The 16,214-nt window shown below is 38.5% G+C and overlaps 1 protein-coding gene across 1 annotated transcript in view; it reads right to left on the bottom strand.

Annotated features, from left to right (window-relative positions):
• Positions 1 to 2,726: 2,726 nt before the first annotated feature.
• The window catches only part of TAF4 (TATA-box binding protein associated factor 4), a 39,860-nt gene continuing 26,372 nt past the window's right edge, over positions 2,727 to 16,214 (bottom strand). The window contains exons 8-16 of the mRNA XM_080403644.1: positions 14,952 to 15,203; positions 13,344 to 13,488; positions 12,873 to 12,987; positions 12,101 to 12,270; positions 11,361 to 11,491; positions 10,595 to 10,720; positions 8,361 to 8,417; positions 8,160 to 8,279; positions 2,727 to 4,259 (exon numbers count right to left, since the gene is read on the bottom strand). Of these exons, the coding sequence (XP_080259770.1) occupies positions 4,092 to 4,259; positions 8,160 to 8,279; positions 8,361 to 8,417; positions 10,595 to 10,720; positions 11,361 to 11,491; positions 12,101 to 12,270; positions 12,873 to 12,987; positions 13,344 to 13,488; positions 14,952 to 15,203 (1,284 nt within the window). The 3' untranslated portion in view covers positions 2,727 to 4,091. The remainder of the gene's footprint in view (positions 4,260 to 8,159; positions 8,280 to 8,360; positions 8,418 to 10,594; positions 10,721 to 11,360; positions 11,492 to 12,100; positions 12,271 to 12,872; positions 12,988 to 13,343; positions 13,489 to 14,951; positions 15,204 to 16,214) is intronic.

A 16,214-nucleotide genomic window follows, 5' to 3' on the forward strand; every position in this document is an offset into this window, starting at 1 on the left:
AGAGCGGGCAGCAGCGTGCTGCCCTCCCAGTTCATCCCTTCAGCAAACAAACGTCTTCCATATCTGCCAGCCTGGCAACTTTCACAAACAGGGAACATCACTTGCCAAAAAACCTCCCCAAATACCCAGAAGCCGGCCTTACGTGCAGTGCTGCTTGCACAACATTTCCAAAAACCTTAAGATTAGGATCAACCCCCAGTACCTGAACTTTTTCCTCTCTGCACTTTATACCCCATTTCAATCCATTTGGCTGGCCTGCACTTGCCTAAAGCCCAGATGTGTAAAAATCCTTGCGCGAACACTGGAAATCTTCAAAGAAGGGATCCCTCCCACTTGGAACACACAGCTGTAAGGGTTTGCACACTTACCTAGACAGCTTGACACACGCTCCCGGGAAGCGCTACTGCTGGAACCGTGATTACAGCTGTGTGCCCAGCCAAGCTGCCAACCTACCCCCAAAGGTTAAGACTCTTCCCTGCAGATGGAAAAATAACTGTGAACATATGAATATGGTGAAGATTAGAATGGCATTAGACTTCTCACACCATTATTTGTAATTCAGACGATCTCAGAAGTATGGGGAATTTCTTGGATCACATGAAAATCTCCAGTAAAATCTTAGTTATTGTTTGATGGCATTTATCAGAGCATTCATGCATGCATCTCTCACTGTGTATTTCATAGATGAAAACACATCTATTTAATTACATGCCCATGAAATACAAAAAACAGGCTGAATTCAGGGTACCTTATTATATCCTGTTTGTTCTGTTGAATTTTTGTGCTAGGAAGGGAATGTTACCAGTAGTTCAGGAACATTCCAGCTATGCACTAATCAAAGGTGTTAAAAAAATACAGAGACATCTAGACTCCTGTACAACAGGGTAGAAAGCCCACCTCTAGGTCACATACATGAATGCTGGTAAACTTACAGGCAAGAGAGAAGCAAGCTGTCCCCAACACTGAGCTGGAAGTGGCATTACAAAAAAAAGTAAAATAAACCATTGTAGACACAGAGAGAGAGAGAGAGAGAGAGAGAGCGCGCGCGCCTCCCAGCTGTGGCCATCTTCAATGCACACACCTTCAGTTTTGAGGGCACTACAAAGAAGTTGCATCAGTCTTTGGATGAAGAGGGCAAAGAAAAGGGACAGGAAATTCCTTTGCAAATTTAACCCTCACTCTTTGGTGGAGCTGTGCAAGAGCAGGGGCCAGAAAAGAACCAGCTTTTCTCCTTACAGGTCACTAATGCACAAGAGAAGTGCTGCTGTACACATGCATTGCCCTGTAAATGCCACCCCTCCTCCCTCAGCTGTGACTTTGCTCTGAAATGTAAAGCTTCCGAGCAGCTTCAAAAATAGATACCATTTTTATCATTAAAAAAAAAAAAACCACAAATTCAACAACTGCTAAGCCATGAGAACAGCTCCTCAGCAGCATGCCCACAGCTACGAGGCACTGTCCACTCCAGCACCAACAATAAAGTGCCAATATCCCAGCCAAAAACTACACAAACTCGAACTACTGGAGGGAGGTGGACACCAACAGCTCTTCAAGACTAAAAGAAGGGAAATTTTAAAAAGCTGAGAAAAACTATATGGAGGGAAGGGCTGACTGTGCACTTAAGAACCATGTTGTTATTTAAAACAAAGCCAAGAGCTATGGTCTTATAGAAGATTCCTCTCTCCTAAATCCCTTGGCCTCTCCAGCATATTTCTAAGCTACTACCTCTACCAAAGAGGGAGCGCGAAGTACAGCACACCATGTCATAACTTTAATTTTTCAAACATGCCTTACCTCCAACTTGCTATTTCCCAACTTAACCTGCCACAGCTTTGCAGATCCTGTGCTCCGTCCAGCGATGATTAACATTTACAACCAATACTCGTTACAGTTAAAGAAAGGCTACAACAGTGTTTCTTCCAAAAGTCAAAGTTGTTTTCTTTCCACTTAATAACATTATGCAACTTGAAAGACAGTTTGGCGTTTACAAACAATTAAAATCTTGTAGTCAGTGCCACGCGCAGCGCCAGGCCACTACATCACTTCAGGCTAATCTGTTTTTCCAGAGACAATGGGACCAAGTCAGTGCCGAGCTGGGTGCCGGTGCAACAGCAGGTTGTAGTCTGTAGAAAGGTTTGTCTGTATCCAAGAAATAATTACCAAATTAATGTGATTTTTCCATTTACCTAATAGCAGGATTAGGCCCTCGCAGTTGTGAATTATTACTTTTTGAAGCTGCTTGCGACAGAAAGCACGAGAAAGACACCTTCTCAGATTTTCACGTTAACAAACTAAAGCATCTCCCTGATTATATCCTTCCACAGCTGTGCTCCAAATTCTGTGTTTTACGTCACCCCTTCTGAAAGCCACCACAGTTAATTGTGTTTGAGGAAACAGGTTGTGCTCAAGGAGAGAGTGTTTTATCAGACCTTCATTAGACAAAACCAAAATACTTTTACAATCTCTTCAGAAAGTTTCCCTGCTTAAAAAACAAAATCAAACCCACTATCCACTGATCTTAGTCCAAGATCCCCCAAGACAATGAGATGTAGAGAGTCACAAAGTTATGTACCTCCAAAATATTGACAAAACAAAACAATAATAAAAAAAAACCCAAAGTGCATCTTTAGGAAACGGCAACCCCTCAAGTAGACTAATCTTTTACTGTACCAAGAAAAATAAATCCAAGATGAGAAAAGATTTAGAGAGAAAAATACATTAGCAAATACAGATAAATTTGTTTTTAATAAAGGAGTTAATTTTCTTTCAATCCTATATAAAACAATAGCAATTAAAAACTTCATTTTTGAAAGTAAAATATTTACATATGAACAAGTAACTGTGCAAAATTTACATGAAAAAAAATGGAAAGACAGGATTTCCTAAAAGACGAAATAAAAGGGGTGTAACAGTTGTCAGGTGTTGATAAAAATACTGATCAGCATTCAGTTTACACGCAAGAGAGTTAAATTCTACCATGAGAGTTCACACAAAGAAAGCCAAAGTATTTACAGTCATAAAAGTACTATCAATAGACAATTTAATACAATAACCTCTGAAAATATAAAGAACCAATTAGTATATTTGTAATAAAAAAATAGGTACAAAGAAGGGACTTTGCTCTGGACATCTTTAAAGTAGGCCCACAGCTTGCATACAGTCTTTTAGCAAAATAATTATAGTTTACATAGCCATTTTTATGTTATGTGCCAAAAATTATGTACAATTACTGACAAAATACACCAACCATTTTTCGACACTTGATTCACACTGAGAAACAGTCTTTTGATGATTCCTCTCAACTCTGATTTTATTTAATCTAAGCTTTCACTTTAGCTAAAAAACACAGTGCAAGTAAAATATATTTATGCTGAAAAGGTTTCTCTTTTTTTCCTTTTTTTCCTTTTTTAACTTTACAGCTTTACAAACTATAGCAAATAAAATGCATTTTTACAGATGCTGCTAAAACATTCAGAAGTAACCCTCCTTTATGGGATTTCAGGGCCTCTAATAAGCAATAATGTGATTAAAATTGAGGTTATGTTTAAAATTAATTGTATATCCCTCTAGATTTTGAACATTTTGGGGAAAGATAAATATTCTTAAAAAAAAAATCAGTTTGCTTTGCTAACTGACTGTATAAAAAAAAAGCTAAATGAAATGAGGTCATCTGCTGTAGACATATCCTATGTAATTGATTTAGTTGAATAAAACTGAACTAAAATGCACAATTAATGTCGAAACTGCTACAGGGCTGACAAAGGGTAGCTAGTTATTTGCTAAACGATTCCGTCAGTCTTTATATATGGCTTGTTTGGCAAGAAGGCCACTCAATCAAGAGATGAGTTAAAATTTAATTGTCCTTTTATAGTATCCACAGGCCTTGTAAGTATCCTCACTGTTACAGAAACGTATTTCTCTTATACTGAAGAGTTTATTTATAAACAGGAATATAAAACTGTTCCATGTAAAGAGGTGGCTGTTTTTTAAACAATATCCCATTTGCTTGTTACAAAAAGGCGTAATTTGCAAATATATTAAAAAATGTCCTCAGGCGTCTCTCCGTCAAAAATACCTTGATCTTTTCCATTTTACTTAAGGAATGCTTTATATAGCAATAGTGAATGGCTTGTCTCTCGCTCATTTTCTAAACAAAATATGAGGTCCCTGAGGTTCACCCGCGTTATCCTTTGTCGCGTAAACTGTCTGGTTGTTCCAACTCCAGAGCTGCCTGGGACTGCTGCACTTGAACCAGATCCCTGGAAATGAGAACAGATAAATCAGAACATGCCAGTGCCCGGATATTCCAAAACTGTTCAGAGAAAACATGCAAAGTAAGAACTAAGTGACTACGTACAGGAAGCTACCAAACAGTATGCTGTACGCTACCAGATCAGAGATTTGGGTTTAATTCTTTTTTATAAATAACAGTTGAACAATCAGAAGTATTCAGTGGCATTTCATATAGTCAGAAAAAACCCAAAGCACTGCTCTTATCTTTAGGAAGGCACTAACAGTAGGCAATCCCAGCAACCAAAACGGAAGAGACCATAATCTTCACAAGGTTGGTATACAGATCCAAGGGTAGCCCTGGAGTTCTTGATGAACTGGGCAGCAGTCCTATGCCCTGGACCACAAGGTCTTGAATAATGTCCTAGATCCCTTTACTTCACAGTTAGGGTGCCATGAGCTCTCCTTTTGGTGTCAACAGCTGCAGCTATCCTAGACACAGTCGAGAGATTCCCTAACGATCTCTGAACTCTTCTCCATCATTCAGCAATACTTAGCCCTCTGGGACACACTGGTAGTTTTCCATCCAAACTAATGAGATAAATAGCGTGTTATTGTATCTGTCACTTCAAAACAAACAACCAGGAGGAAAAAAAAATTAAAAAATCGTTCAATATCTTCAGTGATACCCACATCCTTCAGCTGTTTAGATGTAAACTGCCCATTAAGTGAGTTATAAAGCAAGTCTGCTGGGGCTAACGCCATACATTTTCACTTGCAGAAATCACCGTTCTGGTAGGATACATACAATTAATGCAATTCTACAACTTTTATGCTTTCCTTTCTACAAGCAAGGAAATCCTGGAGTGCTTTAAAGCTATCAGCCATCAGAATCATCAGGAACACCACATAGTAACAAGGTATCTCTCTCTTCCAGTGAAGACTTGGATTTGATCACATCCTGCGCACATGGTACCGCAAAAGTGATCCTGGTGCCAGAGGGACGCAGCCTGGCTGGCAGCTGCCAGAAGGGCACGGTCCAGCAAGGACAGCTAAAGAGCAGCGCGGCTCAGAGCATCAGCGACCCAAACCGCGCTGAAGCATCCATCCTCCACCCTCCCCGCCTCCCGGCTGTGGCAGCAGGATGGCACAGGCACCAGTAGATGGCACACAGAGACCGAAAATCCAGCTTTCACCGCGAATTTTAAAGTCCGGAGTCTTTCTGGCAGTTGCCTGTTGCCTATGCCTTGCTCTCTGTGTATTTATGGAAACAATGAAGGTGTTCTGAGTGACTAGGCACAGGTTATACTTCTGTGGCTTATCTATGGATTCTTTTCTTTCCTCCAGTTTACTAGAACAATGTTTTCTTTTCATTTTTAATGAAACTTCAATATTTAGTGACACCAGAAGATCAAAACACGTTCCACTAGGGAATAAAAATTTATCTGCCTAAAAGTTTGAGAATTTTAAAATATTGTTCTAAATAAGAATACCCCAGACTTGAAAAAAGCAAAAACTTAAGAGTAGTGCAAAAGCCGTGTGAACAAGCTGCTGAGGCTCACACTAATACAGTCCTCTCTACTCGTGGAAGTAGTATATTCATGATCAGTGCACATTACTAAGAAACAAATCTAAACCTGTGCTAGAAATTACTCTCTCTGGGTTAGTAGTATACCGTGCTCAGTGCAGGTGTTACTGCTTCACCACACTGCTAACAGTGAAGTCAGACTTTTGTTACTCAAGCAAGTTACCTGTTGAACCAGTGAGCATCAAATCACTGAAATCCTGTAGTTAGAACATAGTTTAAAGGCTGGATTTTCAAAGGGGTATTTTAAGGCACTTGGAAATTAGGCACATAAGTTGTACATCAACTGCAATGGAAATTAGAAGATGCAGGAGAGCACTGGATGCTAACTAAGTTTTCTCAGATATATACATATGACTATAACAAGACAACAGAAAGAATGGCTGGAAGGACTTTTAATTTGGGGGGGTTTAAATACTCTTTAGTAGAAGCTCAAGCCTGATTTTATTACGCAGACTATAATACTTCAAACGCAATGGTAAAATTTCAGGAGTCTTTGAAGGCACAAAACTATGCTACTCCTGTAGGCATGGAGTAAGTTAAGATGCTTTTTGGTAACTTTCAATAAAATCACACCGACACAAAGCTCTAAAACCAACAGCAACCTGTTTTGTTGAATTTTGAAACAAAACAGTACAATTACTACTTAGAAGTGATTTTACATGTAATTAAGATTCAGCATCCCTAGACATCAAAAGCTTGCATTTACAAATCTGTGTCTAAGTAATGACAAACCTTATTTTCCACACTTCTTGTGATATGCCTTAACTACAAACTGTACACAAATGGTGACAAGTGGAGCTCAATTTAAAAATGTCAAGTAACACAGCAGCCAAAGCACAGCTGTGAGTCTATCAGATCAAAAGCAACTGGTTCTTAATTAAACAGACAAAAAGATTAGATTTCCAGGGAACCTGTAGTTAATTGGTTAACCAGTAAGTGATTAATATGGGATAATGAAATTAGTCAGATTTAGATGAAATACAAGCACGTGTTCACAGTAGATGTAAAATACATTCCATAACCTGACATTAACAGACTATTAACATTGCACAGTTGAGCATGCATAAGTAAGCAATGCCAACATTAACGCTGCATGAGATACTTGGGCATATTCCTCAGAGACAACTTCATTTATATACACATCTATCTTGTGGAAGTGCCACATTCTGTGAGTTTTATAATTTTAAACCACATTTATAAGCCTTTAACACCGTAATTTGTCAACTTATATAAAAGTAAGTCTTATTATCAGAAACAGGCATTTTAGTAAATTTCAGAACTACTTTGAAAGATGCTCGAGGCTTGATTTTTTTATAAATAAAAACATTTACTACTATTCAGATTGTTCTCTAACGTTTTATATCAAGCACATAGAAATTATTGCTTCTAGCAATTCAGTACAAAACAAGGTGAATTCTTTTGAAACAAGAGGCTTTTCTACAGTATAAATGCTCCATCACTGAAAATTTGAAGTGGTCAGGGAGTAATAATCAAAATTATGAAACTATTCCTATCCTGTCACTTGCTGTTAGTCACAAAACTCTGCAGGGAAAAATCCTCAAGTTATGAAGAGAGCTTTTGGCCCTGAAAATTCAACTTTTAAGAAGATTTGGTTCTTTTTAAACACTAGAGAAATCCCACATTGGATGTCTTCCATACAGAAAGCAATTTTATACCATATCATGTTTATTAACTTGTTTAGAAATACAGCAGATAATTTAAATTTGGGTAGATTGGTAGACTAACATTAAACTAACCAGATACCGAGCATACTAACAGTATTTTGCAGAGTTTTTAAAAGGCCAGACTGAACAGCAGAATATACAAAGGACATTCAAGATCATCGTGATCAGATGGAATTCGTCAAACTAATCTGCTGTAGAGACAGCTAAAACTAAGGCAAATCAAGAGCTGAAGAAAGAAATTAGGCAAGTTCCTATAACCTGAAGCTACAGCTGTCTAATTTAGCAGTGATTCAATTCTACCACTGCACCCACCTCAGCAGCATTACTCTGCACTTGTTTTAGTTAGACTGGCTACAACCACAACAATCTCTTCTCAAAACTACGAAGGTCCAAAAAAGCAGAGACTTGAGAGAACAGCAGTGGCTTTTCTAACATTCCTCTAGTTCCATGAATCAGGGAATGACAAATCAAATTCTATTCCTTATGCCACCACACAGACATTAAAAATTGATCCCAGCTTTGGAGCAAACAGATCTGAACATAAAATACACTTCTGCTGCTCAGAAAACTTCCACAAACTAGGGAAAAAGCTCTGAACAGAAAGATTTTTTACAGAGGCTGATGCAGCAAAACCAAAGATTACAATTACACTGTACCTCTGTCCCTGATCCAGATCCTGATGAATCTAGTTTTCTTTTCTTTCTGGGACCGATTGCAGCTAATGCAGTCAAGTTGGCATCCCTCTGTCTCATCTGTGCTAGCTCTTGTTGCTGCATCTGCATTTGCCGGAACAAACAGAGTTAATTATTTTTCTTTCAATTTCCAAAATAAAAGTTCATGTTAAGGTGAACACTTACCTCCTTGGCCTTCTGTTTCAATCTAAGCTGTTCTGGATCTTCTTGTCGAGATCGAGACTATGTTGATAAAGGAGGAACATGGAATGGTTGGAAAAAAAGAAAGAAAAATAAATTTGGTTACAAAAGCAGTTAAAGACTCTAAGTTTTACACAGCACATGAAAGTTTTTCTTAAACTTCAGCAGGGAACAGAGAATACCTACAGCTCCCAGAGAGGGCAACAGGGGAAAGCATTTCCAGAAATTAAAAGTAGTTTTCCATTTCCTAGTTTCAGATACCTACTTTTGAAAAAGCATCCCCTTTTTCAGCTTTATTAAAAACAGCAAAGCAATAGCTAAGCATTAATGCCTTAAACAAAACCATTACAAAAATATTACACAGATCTGAATTGAAATGCACACACTTTGCATATGAAAAAAGGAATTAGACCTGTACTTTGTGGAAAAATTCCTCCCCTTGCTGTGTAACTACGCACTTACTAAGAACATATCTTTCTGCTATACCTACACACAATTCAGATTCCAATAGGAACAAACTACCGCTGACCAACAGACCATTTACATTAGCAATTGCCCATTTCACTTAAGCACCTACAATTACTTCTATTCATCGTATTTTTCAAATCATAGAACCATTTAGGTCCAAAAAGACCCTTAAGGTCATTGAGCCCAACCGTTAACCCGGTGCTGCCAAGCCCACCACTAACCCACGTCCCTGAGCGCCACATCTACGTGTCCTTTAACCCCCCCAGGGCTGGTGACTCCACCACGTCCCTGGGCAGCCTGTCCCAGTGCTGGGCCACCCTCTGGGGAAGGAATTTTCCCTAATATCCAACCTAAACCTCCCCTGGCGCAACTGGAGGCCGTTTGCTCTCGTCCTGCCGCTTGTTACCTGGGGGAGAGACCGACCCCCCCTGCCCACCCCCTCCTGTCAGGCAGCTGGAGAGAGCCCTCAGCCCCCCTCAGCCTCCCCACCAGCCTTGTGCCCCAGCCCCTTCCCGGCCCTGGACACACTCCAGCCCCTCAGGGTCTGTCCTGCAGGGCCAAGCCCCAAAACAACACAGTATTTGAGGTTCAACCTCACCAGAACGAAAGTAACAGAACATAAAATTTCGGCAAACTTTATTGTCTAATACTATTAACACACGTTCGCCTGTTAGGGGGTTTTGCTACGTATATCAGTTGTCTTAGTTAACTTCTTGGAAAAAAAATAAAACTGAAAACACTAAGAACTTCAAGACAGTCTTTCATCTGTACTCTCACATAAAGCAAGACTAACTATATTCAAACAAATCCTGACTGTTGTTAATCCCATACATTCTTTAGACCAGCAACAATATCAACTATTTTATTTCAGTGCTCAAGTATCCTTAAAATACTACGCTTTTCCTAACGATTAACCTATGTCTTTCCTGCTGCATTTTAAGTGCAGCAAACTGAATTACATGAATGTGCAAAGCACAGTCATGAAGACTTATGTCTCACCCCAGTCTTTTTTCTTCTGAAGTAAATGGATTTACTCTCTAATCTTACTTTATAGGTCACATTTTCTAGACCTTTAAATTAATTTCCTCCTGAAGTCTACTTTGTGTAGGGCCCAAAAACTGGATTGAGTATTCAAGCTCAGGTCCAACAGGAACCAACTGAAACAAAGGTGTTAGTTCACAACTTGCACTGCACTACAAAAACTGGATTTTGACGTTATCAACTCATAGGAGACCACAAACCCAACAGAAACTTTAAGTTGTTTTGTGAATTATTTCTAGAGTGTTCCTGCCTAGTCATATTGAACCCGTATTCAGGTCGCTGACTAAAACTACAAAGTCTAATGCTTACATTTGTGCTTACATTTACTGCTTCCTATTTACTGTACTTCTCCAACTTGCAAAAATCTTTTTGAATCTATTTCTACTCTCCAAAATACCTGTAACCTCTCTATTCTATTTAAGAGTACCACCAAGCTATAAAATTTATCTTTTTCACAACACAAAGTACAAACCCCTAAGTTTTAAGACCTACTTTGATTTGGGAACATGCAATGAGACTGGCAAAGAAGCTGTCTCACATGCTTTACCATGAAAAGCAGAACAGAGCTCTAGCTGAAGAACACATTCATCAAGCTCCATCTTTGAAGATTAGTCTTCCCCTTCATTGCAAGTGCTTTAGAATGAAAAGAAACTGCAGTTTTGACGTCAAAAATGACACTTTGCAAACGTGTGTGAAATCCAAGCACTTGCCTTTGCTGCACGCATTAAAATTTCCCTTTCTTGTTCATCTTTACGCTGCTTTTCTATTTGATCAAGTTGTTCAAAGAACTTGAGCTGTGCCCGAACGTCACTTGCTTGTTCGTATCTTTCATCATCCTGAAAACACGGCAAATATGTTTCTCATTACATTTCTTAACAAAGCTGTTAGATTGTACTGCACTGTAGAAGAACATATACATTTAAAAGCTCAAATGTTCACTTCGTCCTTTTCAAACAAATAGCAAGGATGTATTTACACCAGTCAAATCAGCTAGAATTCTTAAAAGCATTTTGTTCTATTCCATGAATCATCAGATTTTGACTTCTAACTAATATCATCACAGCTTTAACCTCATGAACATACTTCACAGAGCTGTGTGGGTTCTTTAAACACTGTTTAGGCATTTGCATTTATTAAGAACACACATCTGTCAGATAGCACTCTCTCGGGAATTCAAAGCAGTGCTTTTATCTGCCTATCTGATTGTACAATCACTCAGATTCTAAATATTTGACATAATAAATAAAGGGGAGGGCACAGTTTCTCTGCATTTGTTTTAAAACCACTCTGTATAGGCAACTGAAGAGTTCCAGTCATCCATGTGTATTAAGATATTAATGTAAGACGAATCAAAGAGAATAAACAACCTGACTTTACAGAATGAGGAACACCTGAATGCATGTATTACAGCCAACACACCAGCCTGCTGAATTTGTGCAATTTTGCCATTTTAATTGTGCAATTAAATACAGTTACCTTGTAAGAAATATTCTTTTGTTGAGCAGTCTCCGATAATTTTTCCACGAGGTTTTGTATTCTTTGTTGTGTAGCATGCGATACATAGCTAACTACATCAGGATGGATTTCTGTTATTCCATGTTTTTTACCTACGGTCAGGACACAAATCAGTTGTAAAAAGTTATTTTACGATACAGCTAAACATGTGGCTAATCTCAGACATGGAAATTTAAATGCCATTTGCAAAATAAGGCTTTTGGGTATTTCTCAGACAAGCATTAAACAGGAAAAGGCATATGTATGAAAGTTTACATTAGCTTAACAAAATCTACAATCCATTAATAAATGCTGTATACTACAATATAAAAAATCATTGAGGAATGCTTTTTGTTCCACCATCAATTCTAAACTAGTAAGTAAACACGACAAAAGTGTTTCTGGATTTATTTTTTAAAAAGTAAGCGTCATTATTTTTGTTACGCCTTATCAGTCTATGCAGTCAGAATTTTAACCAGGTCCAGAAATTTTGATGTTAAATTGTCATCATTTTAGAGGGCGACTCCATAGGTTTGCTATCTCTTAACATTATTCCACTTTCATAAGCTGAACGGTTGCCCAGAAGCATCAGAATATACAAAAGGTAACTACTCCAGCAACATTAAGCTATTCAAATCAAGTTCTATGGAAAATGCCTTCAATTAAACCCAAGACTAGTGAAATTTTTTTCTTAAAGTTCAAAAATATAAAAATCAACATACCTATTTCTAATATCCTTCTTTGTAAAGGTGCCGGGAAAAGGAAGGTTTCATCTTTACAGGACCGTGTTAGTGTACCCACAAGCTCGGAGTTTGTTGCCAATATTCGAGCACTTTCTTCTGACAGGTTGACTCCAGCCATTGATGCAACATCGTTAATGTCATCATCATCCCTTAAGAAAGGAAAACTCATTATAATCACATTTAGTGATTATCTGCACTCACTGCTACAATACCATAGCTGCACATAATGAATTCCACAGTAAACCTGAATACTTTATTTCACTTTTTAGTTGTTTTTTTTTATTATATGATAAAATAAAACTAGCATAATTTGATTCCAAAGAGCACTTGAAGTATTTTGGCAGTTTTGTACTTCCTAACTGTTTTCTCAAGATCCTTTCTTACGTAATGTTTCAACACCCTGAGAAACAAGAGACCAGACACATCACTATCCCAAAACAATAACACTCATCACTAAGGCAGGCTGTACATTCGAATAACCCAAGCAGAGCTGGGAGAGGTGAAGGAACAGAGTTGTTTGTGAAGTTGGTATTTACCCTTAGTGCCAGCTAAACGCTAAATTCAATCTGGCACAAGTATGTCCACAGCTGAAGTCTCAGTTGAAGTAGCAAACCTGCCCACAGAAAATCCCCTTCCAGTTCTTGCAAGTTTACCCAGTCCGATTCAGCACCACCGCAGCACACAGAAAGGTTCCCCCTGTGTTCAGCAGGCTGCCCAGGCAGCACAGGCACAAATACACGTGGTTCCTCACCTAAAAGAGCCTCCCCCCGGTTCTTTCAGTTTATTCTTCTGAGCAGCAGCTACTTGTGTCGAAACAGTGGCAATAGCTTTGTTTCCAGGTAATACTGCTGGTTTTACCACAGGGACTGCAAGGAGAAAGACAAGATTTGTACCCCATCAAATCTGTACCAGAGTTCAGATTTACAAGCCAGTCAGGGGTAGGAATGGCAATGGGTCTGGTGCAAAGACCCTGTCTCAGCATTTCACACACTCAAAACAGGACCCTCCCACACAATTCCAGTACCCAAACAATTTCTCTGGCTGTAAATGCTGCCCTGACGTGTGTATATCCCCAGCCACTATGGCACTATGCGCTAAAGATTTCTAGCAGTAGTACAACAGCCACCATAAAGCTACAGGGCATTTAACAACTGACATTCATAAACCAGACTTCAGTTAATGCTATCAAATATAGCATATATCAAATACCTTGACCTCTTACCTGTCTGAAGCTGATTCAGTTGAATTTGAGGAGTAGTGAGCATAATACGACTATGCGGTTGCCGCAATGCTACCATTGGTGTCTGTGTCAACGTTACCTGTGGAGGCCTTATCAACGTCCCTGCTTTTTGAGACTGTTGGATAACCTGCAAATAATAAGAAAAAAAAACGTAAACAATCTGAGACACAACTAAGGGTAAGAGTCAGGTGGGAAGAACAAACCCTAACAATCAACTTGTAAGTTGTGATCTTAACACATCTGTTCATTGATCTAGAATAAGCACATTTTAAGGTACTTAAACATTTCTTTAGATAAATCATACCTTACAGGAAGATTAATATTCCACTTTGTGACACAAAAAAAAGAAATCAGTAACCTATTTCTGTGAGAAAAAAAAACAACCAAAAAACCCAAACATCTATAAATCACAAAGGTTCAGTTAAAATTTTCTGCCTGTGGTTTCTACATTAGAGATGCAGAGGCAAACTGGATCTGCCTGAACAAACTCCAGAAATAAAAATAATAGAGGCACGATGAAGGTAATCCAGCTGGTTCTACGTATGCCACTTTCAACCAGAATCAGCATAAGCTATAGCCATGTAGCTTTGTACTGCTCAATTGTTAGGTTAGACTGAGTCTCAGGCAACTGTACCCATGCTGCTTCTGAACATGAACGCATAAAAGCAGGGTTACATCACGATGCTACAGAGCCATTTATGCAAACCTGTCTTCTGGCCTCAACTAGTTTTCAGAAAACTTACTTTCAAACTACTGTAAAGAAATCTACCGACTCTGCCTATTTTGCAAGCTCCATCTCTTTAACTCTGCAAGTCTTTCTTTTGCTACTACTTTATATAGTTAAGTTAAAGGCCAAACTATTTCCTTGTAAATCCAGCACTAGTCAATGTTCAGGTTTTATTCCTTCGCTAGGTTCCTAACCACCTCCTTCTATAAAACCTAGGTTATAAAGGCAGTAAGACTGATAAAATCACCGGTTTTTCTCTCAAAGTAAGTGAAAAATATTTGTGGATTGACAAAGTAGATCTCTCCATTTTATTTTACTTGAAAATTTCTGGACAGAGCAGCTCAGATGAATGCCAAACATTCTACAGGGAACACTGAAGTACTAAGCAGCAAAAAAAAACCCTAGTAATTTAATAATGTATATTAATACACATCTTAGAAAAAGCTTACACTCAGATGCTGCTTCGCTGTGAGAAGCAGGGGAAAAAGGTGATGCATATTATATTGTTCTTATTTGGTTTATGTCCAGGCCCAAGAAGGTTATTCTTTCTCCTCTTTTGGCGTAAATTTATGTTTTACGTAAGTTGTTAAAGTTATGAAATGAGGAATAAAAGATCCTCCAGAACATTGCTCTCAGGATCTGCAGTGACTGAGACAATCTGCCAGTATTTAATGCTAAAATAGGAAATACTATATTATTTTAATCCAGAATGGATTTTAAATCCCACTTTTTTTCCTTAGTAGCTAGTTTCTTTAAAGAGATCAAAGATCTGATTGAGCTAAACCACCAATTTAAAAAGAAAAGTCACTGTATTATCAAAAAAACCCTGTGCAATAACAGATGATGCACTTCAGTTTACATACCAGTGGTGTAGACTGCCCTTGTTTACTAACACCAACTTGTGTAGGCTGTGTTAGGCTGATTACAGGTTGTTGGAGAGTACTCGTTACAGTTGCAGTTGCCTTCCCTGCTGTGCGCTGAACTGAGGAGCTTAGAAGCACTGCCGCAGACGGAATTGTGGCTATCGTTGCTTGCGTTGTTGGCTGCTGCTGTTGACTTTGTTGAATGAAAGCTGCAGAGTCCGGTGTTAACTGTCTCAAGGCAGGTAAACTCCTCTGAAAAGAGGAAAGGAAAGAATATTTTTTTTTTTTTTTTGAGTATTTTAATCCTAGATCACACAAGAAAACATTAATTGTATAAAGCAATGCATTTCATTTCAGTCCATTGTATCAACCTGCACACACCTGAGAAAATATGATTGGGGTGCACGCAGCAATGCTACTTCACATTTAAAGCCAGACAGAGTGACAGTACCTTTAGCTGTAGAAGCTTGGATATCAAGGGCATCTAGGTTATGCAAGCCTATCTGGACCCCCTGGTATGTATCTAACAATCCAAGCCCATGCTGCTTTCCTTGATTGTGTTCCTATCTATCTCTCTCTCAAGCTATAACATGTGATGGCTTAAAAGACATACTGGAACACCAGGGAAGACTTCAGAACAGCTCAGAGACCAGTGTTTTACTGGATTCTTACATTAGTTATTTTCTTATGGTAACAATTTTTGTCCTCATGAACAGCTCAAGGTTGAAAAAGCATTTAGGTGCCCAGAAACGTCAACACACACCTACAACTATAACCCTTAATCATATATTAGTCAAGCAGTTATATTCTTACCCTACAGTGCTGTTGTACTTCCTCTGATTTTCAAATGGTAAATGTTTTGGAACAAACATAATTTTGAGATGTGTTCAATTACTATAAAATTTATGACAAATGGGACTTATTATTGAGAGGCGACAAATTTTCTGTTTATTCATACTAAGAGGTATACAGCACAGGCAACAGTATGAGTTTGTCCAGATTTTCTGTATCATTCAATCTCTTGTTTTCTTTCCAATAAAAAGCTGATAATAAATCAGTTCATAGGTTTGCTGCTATGGAGAGAAATTGCTTATAAGTCACAGAAAGAAAACTTTATGGTAGAAATTACATTACTGACTGTGCCAATGAGTCATACTAACAAACTCAGAAGCAAAAGTCTAACCATGCACCATTTAAAACTGCCATTTACACCGTTTTGGAATTCTACCTACACTGGTAAAAGGCACGCTTGTGTTCATTTGC

The sequence above is a fragment of the Falco punctatus genome, assembly GCF_963210335.1.
Source record: "Falco punctatus genome assembly, chromosome: 10".
NCBI lineage: Eukaryota > Metazoa > Chordata > Aves > Falconiformes > Falconidae > Falco > Falco punctatus.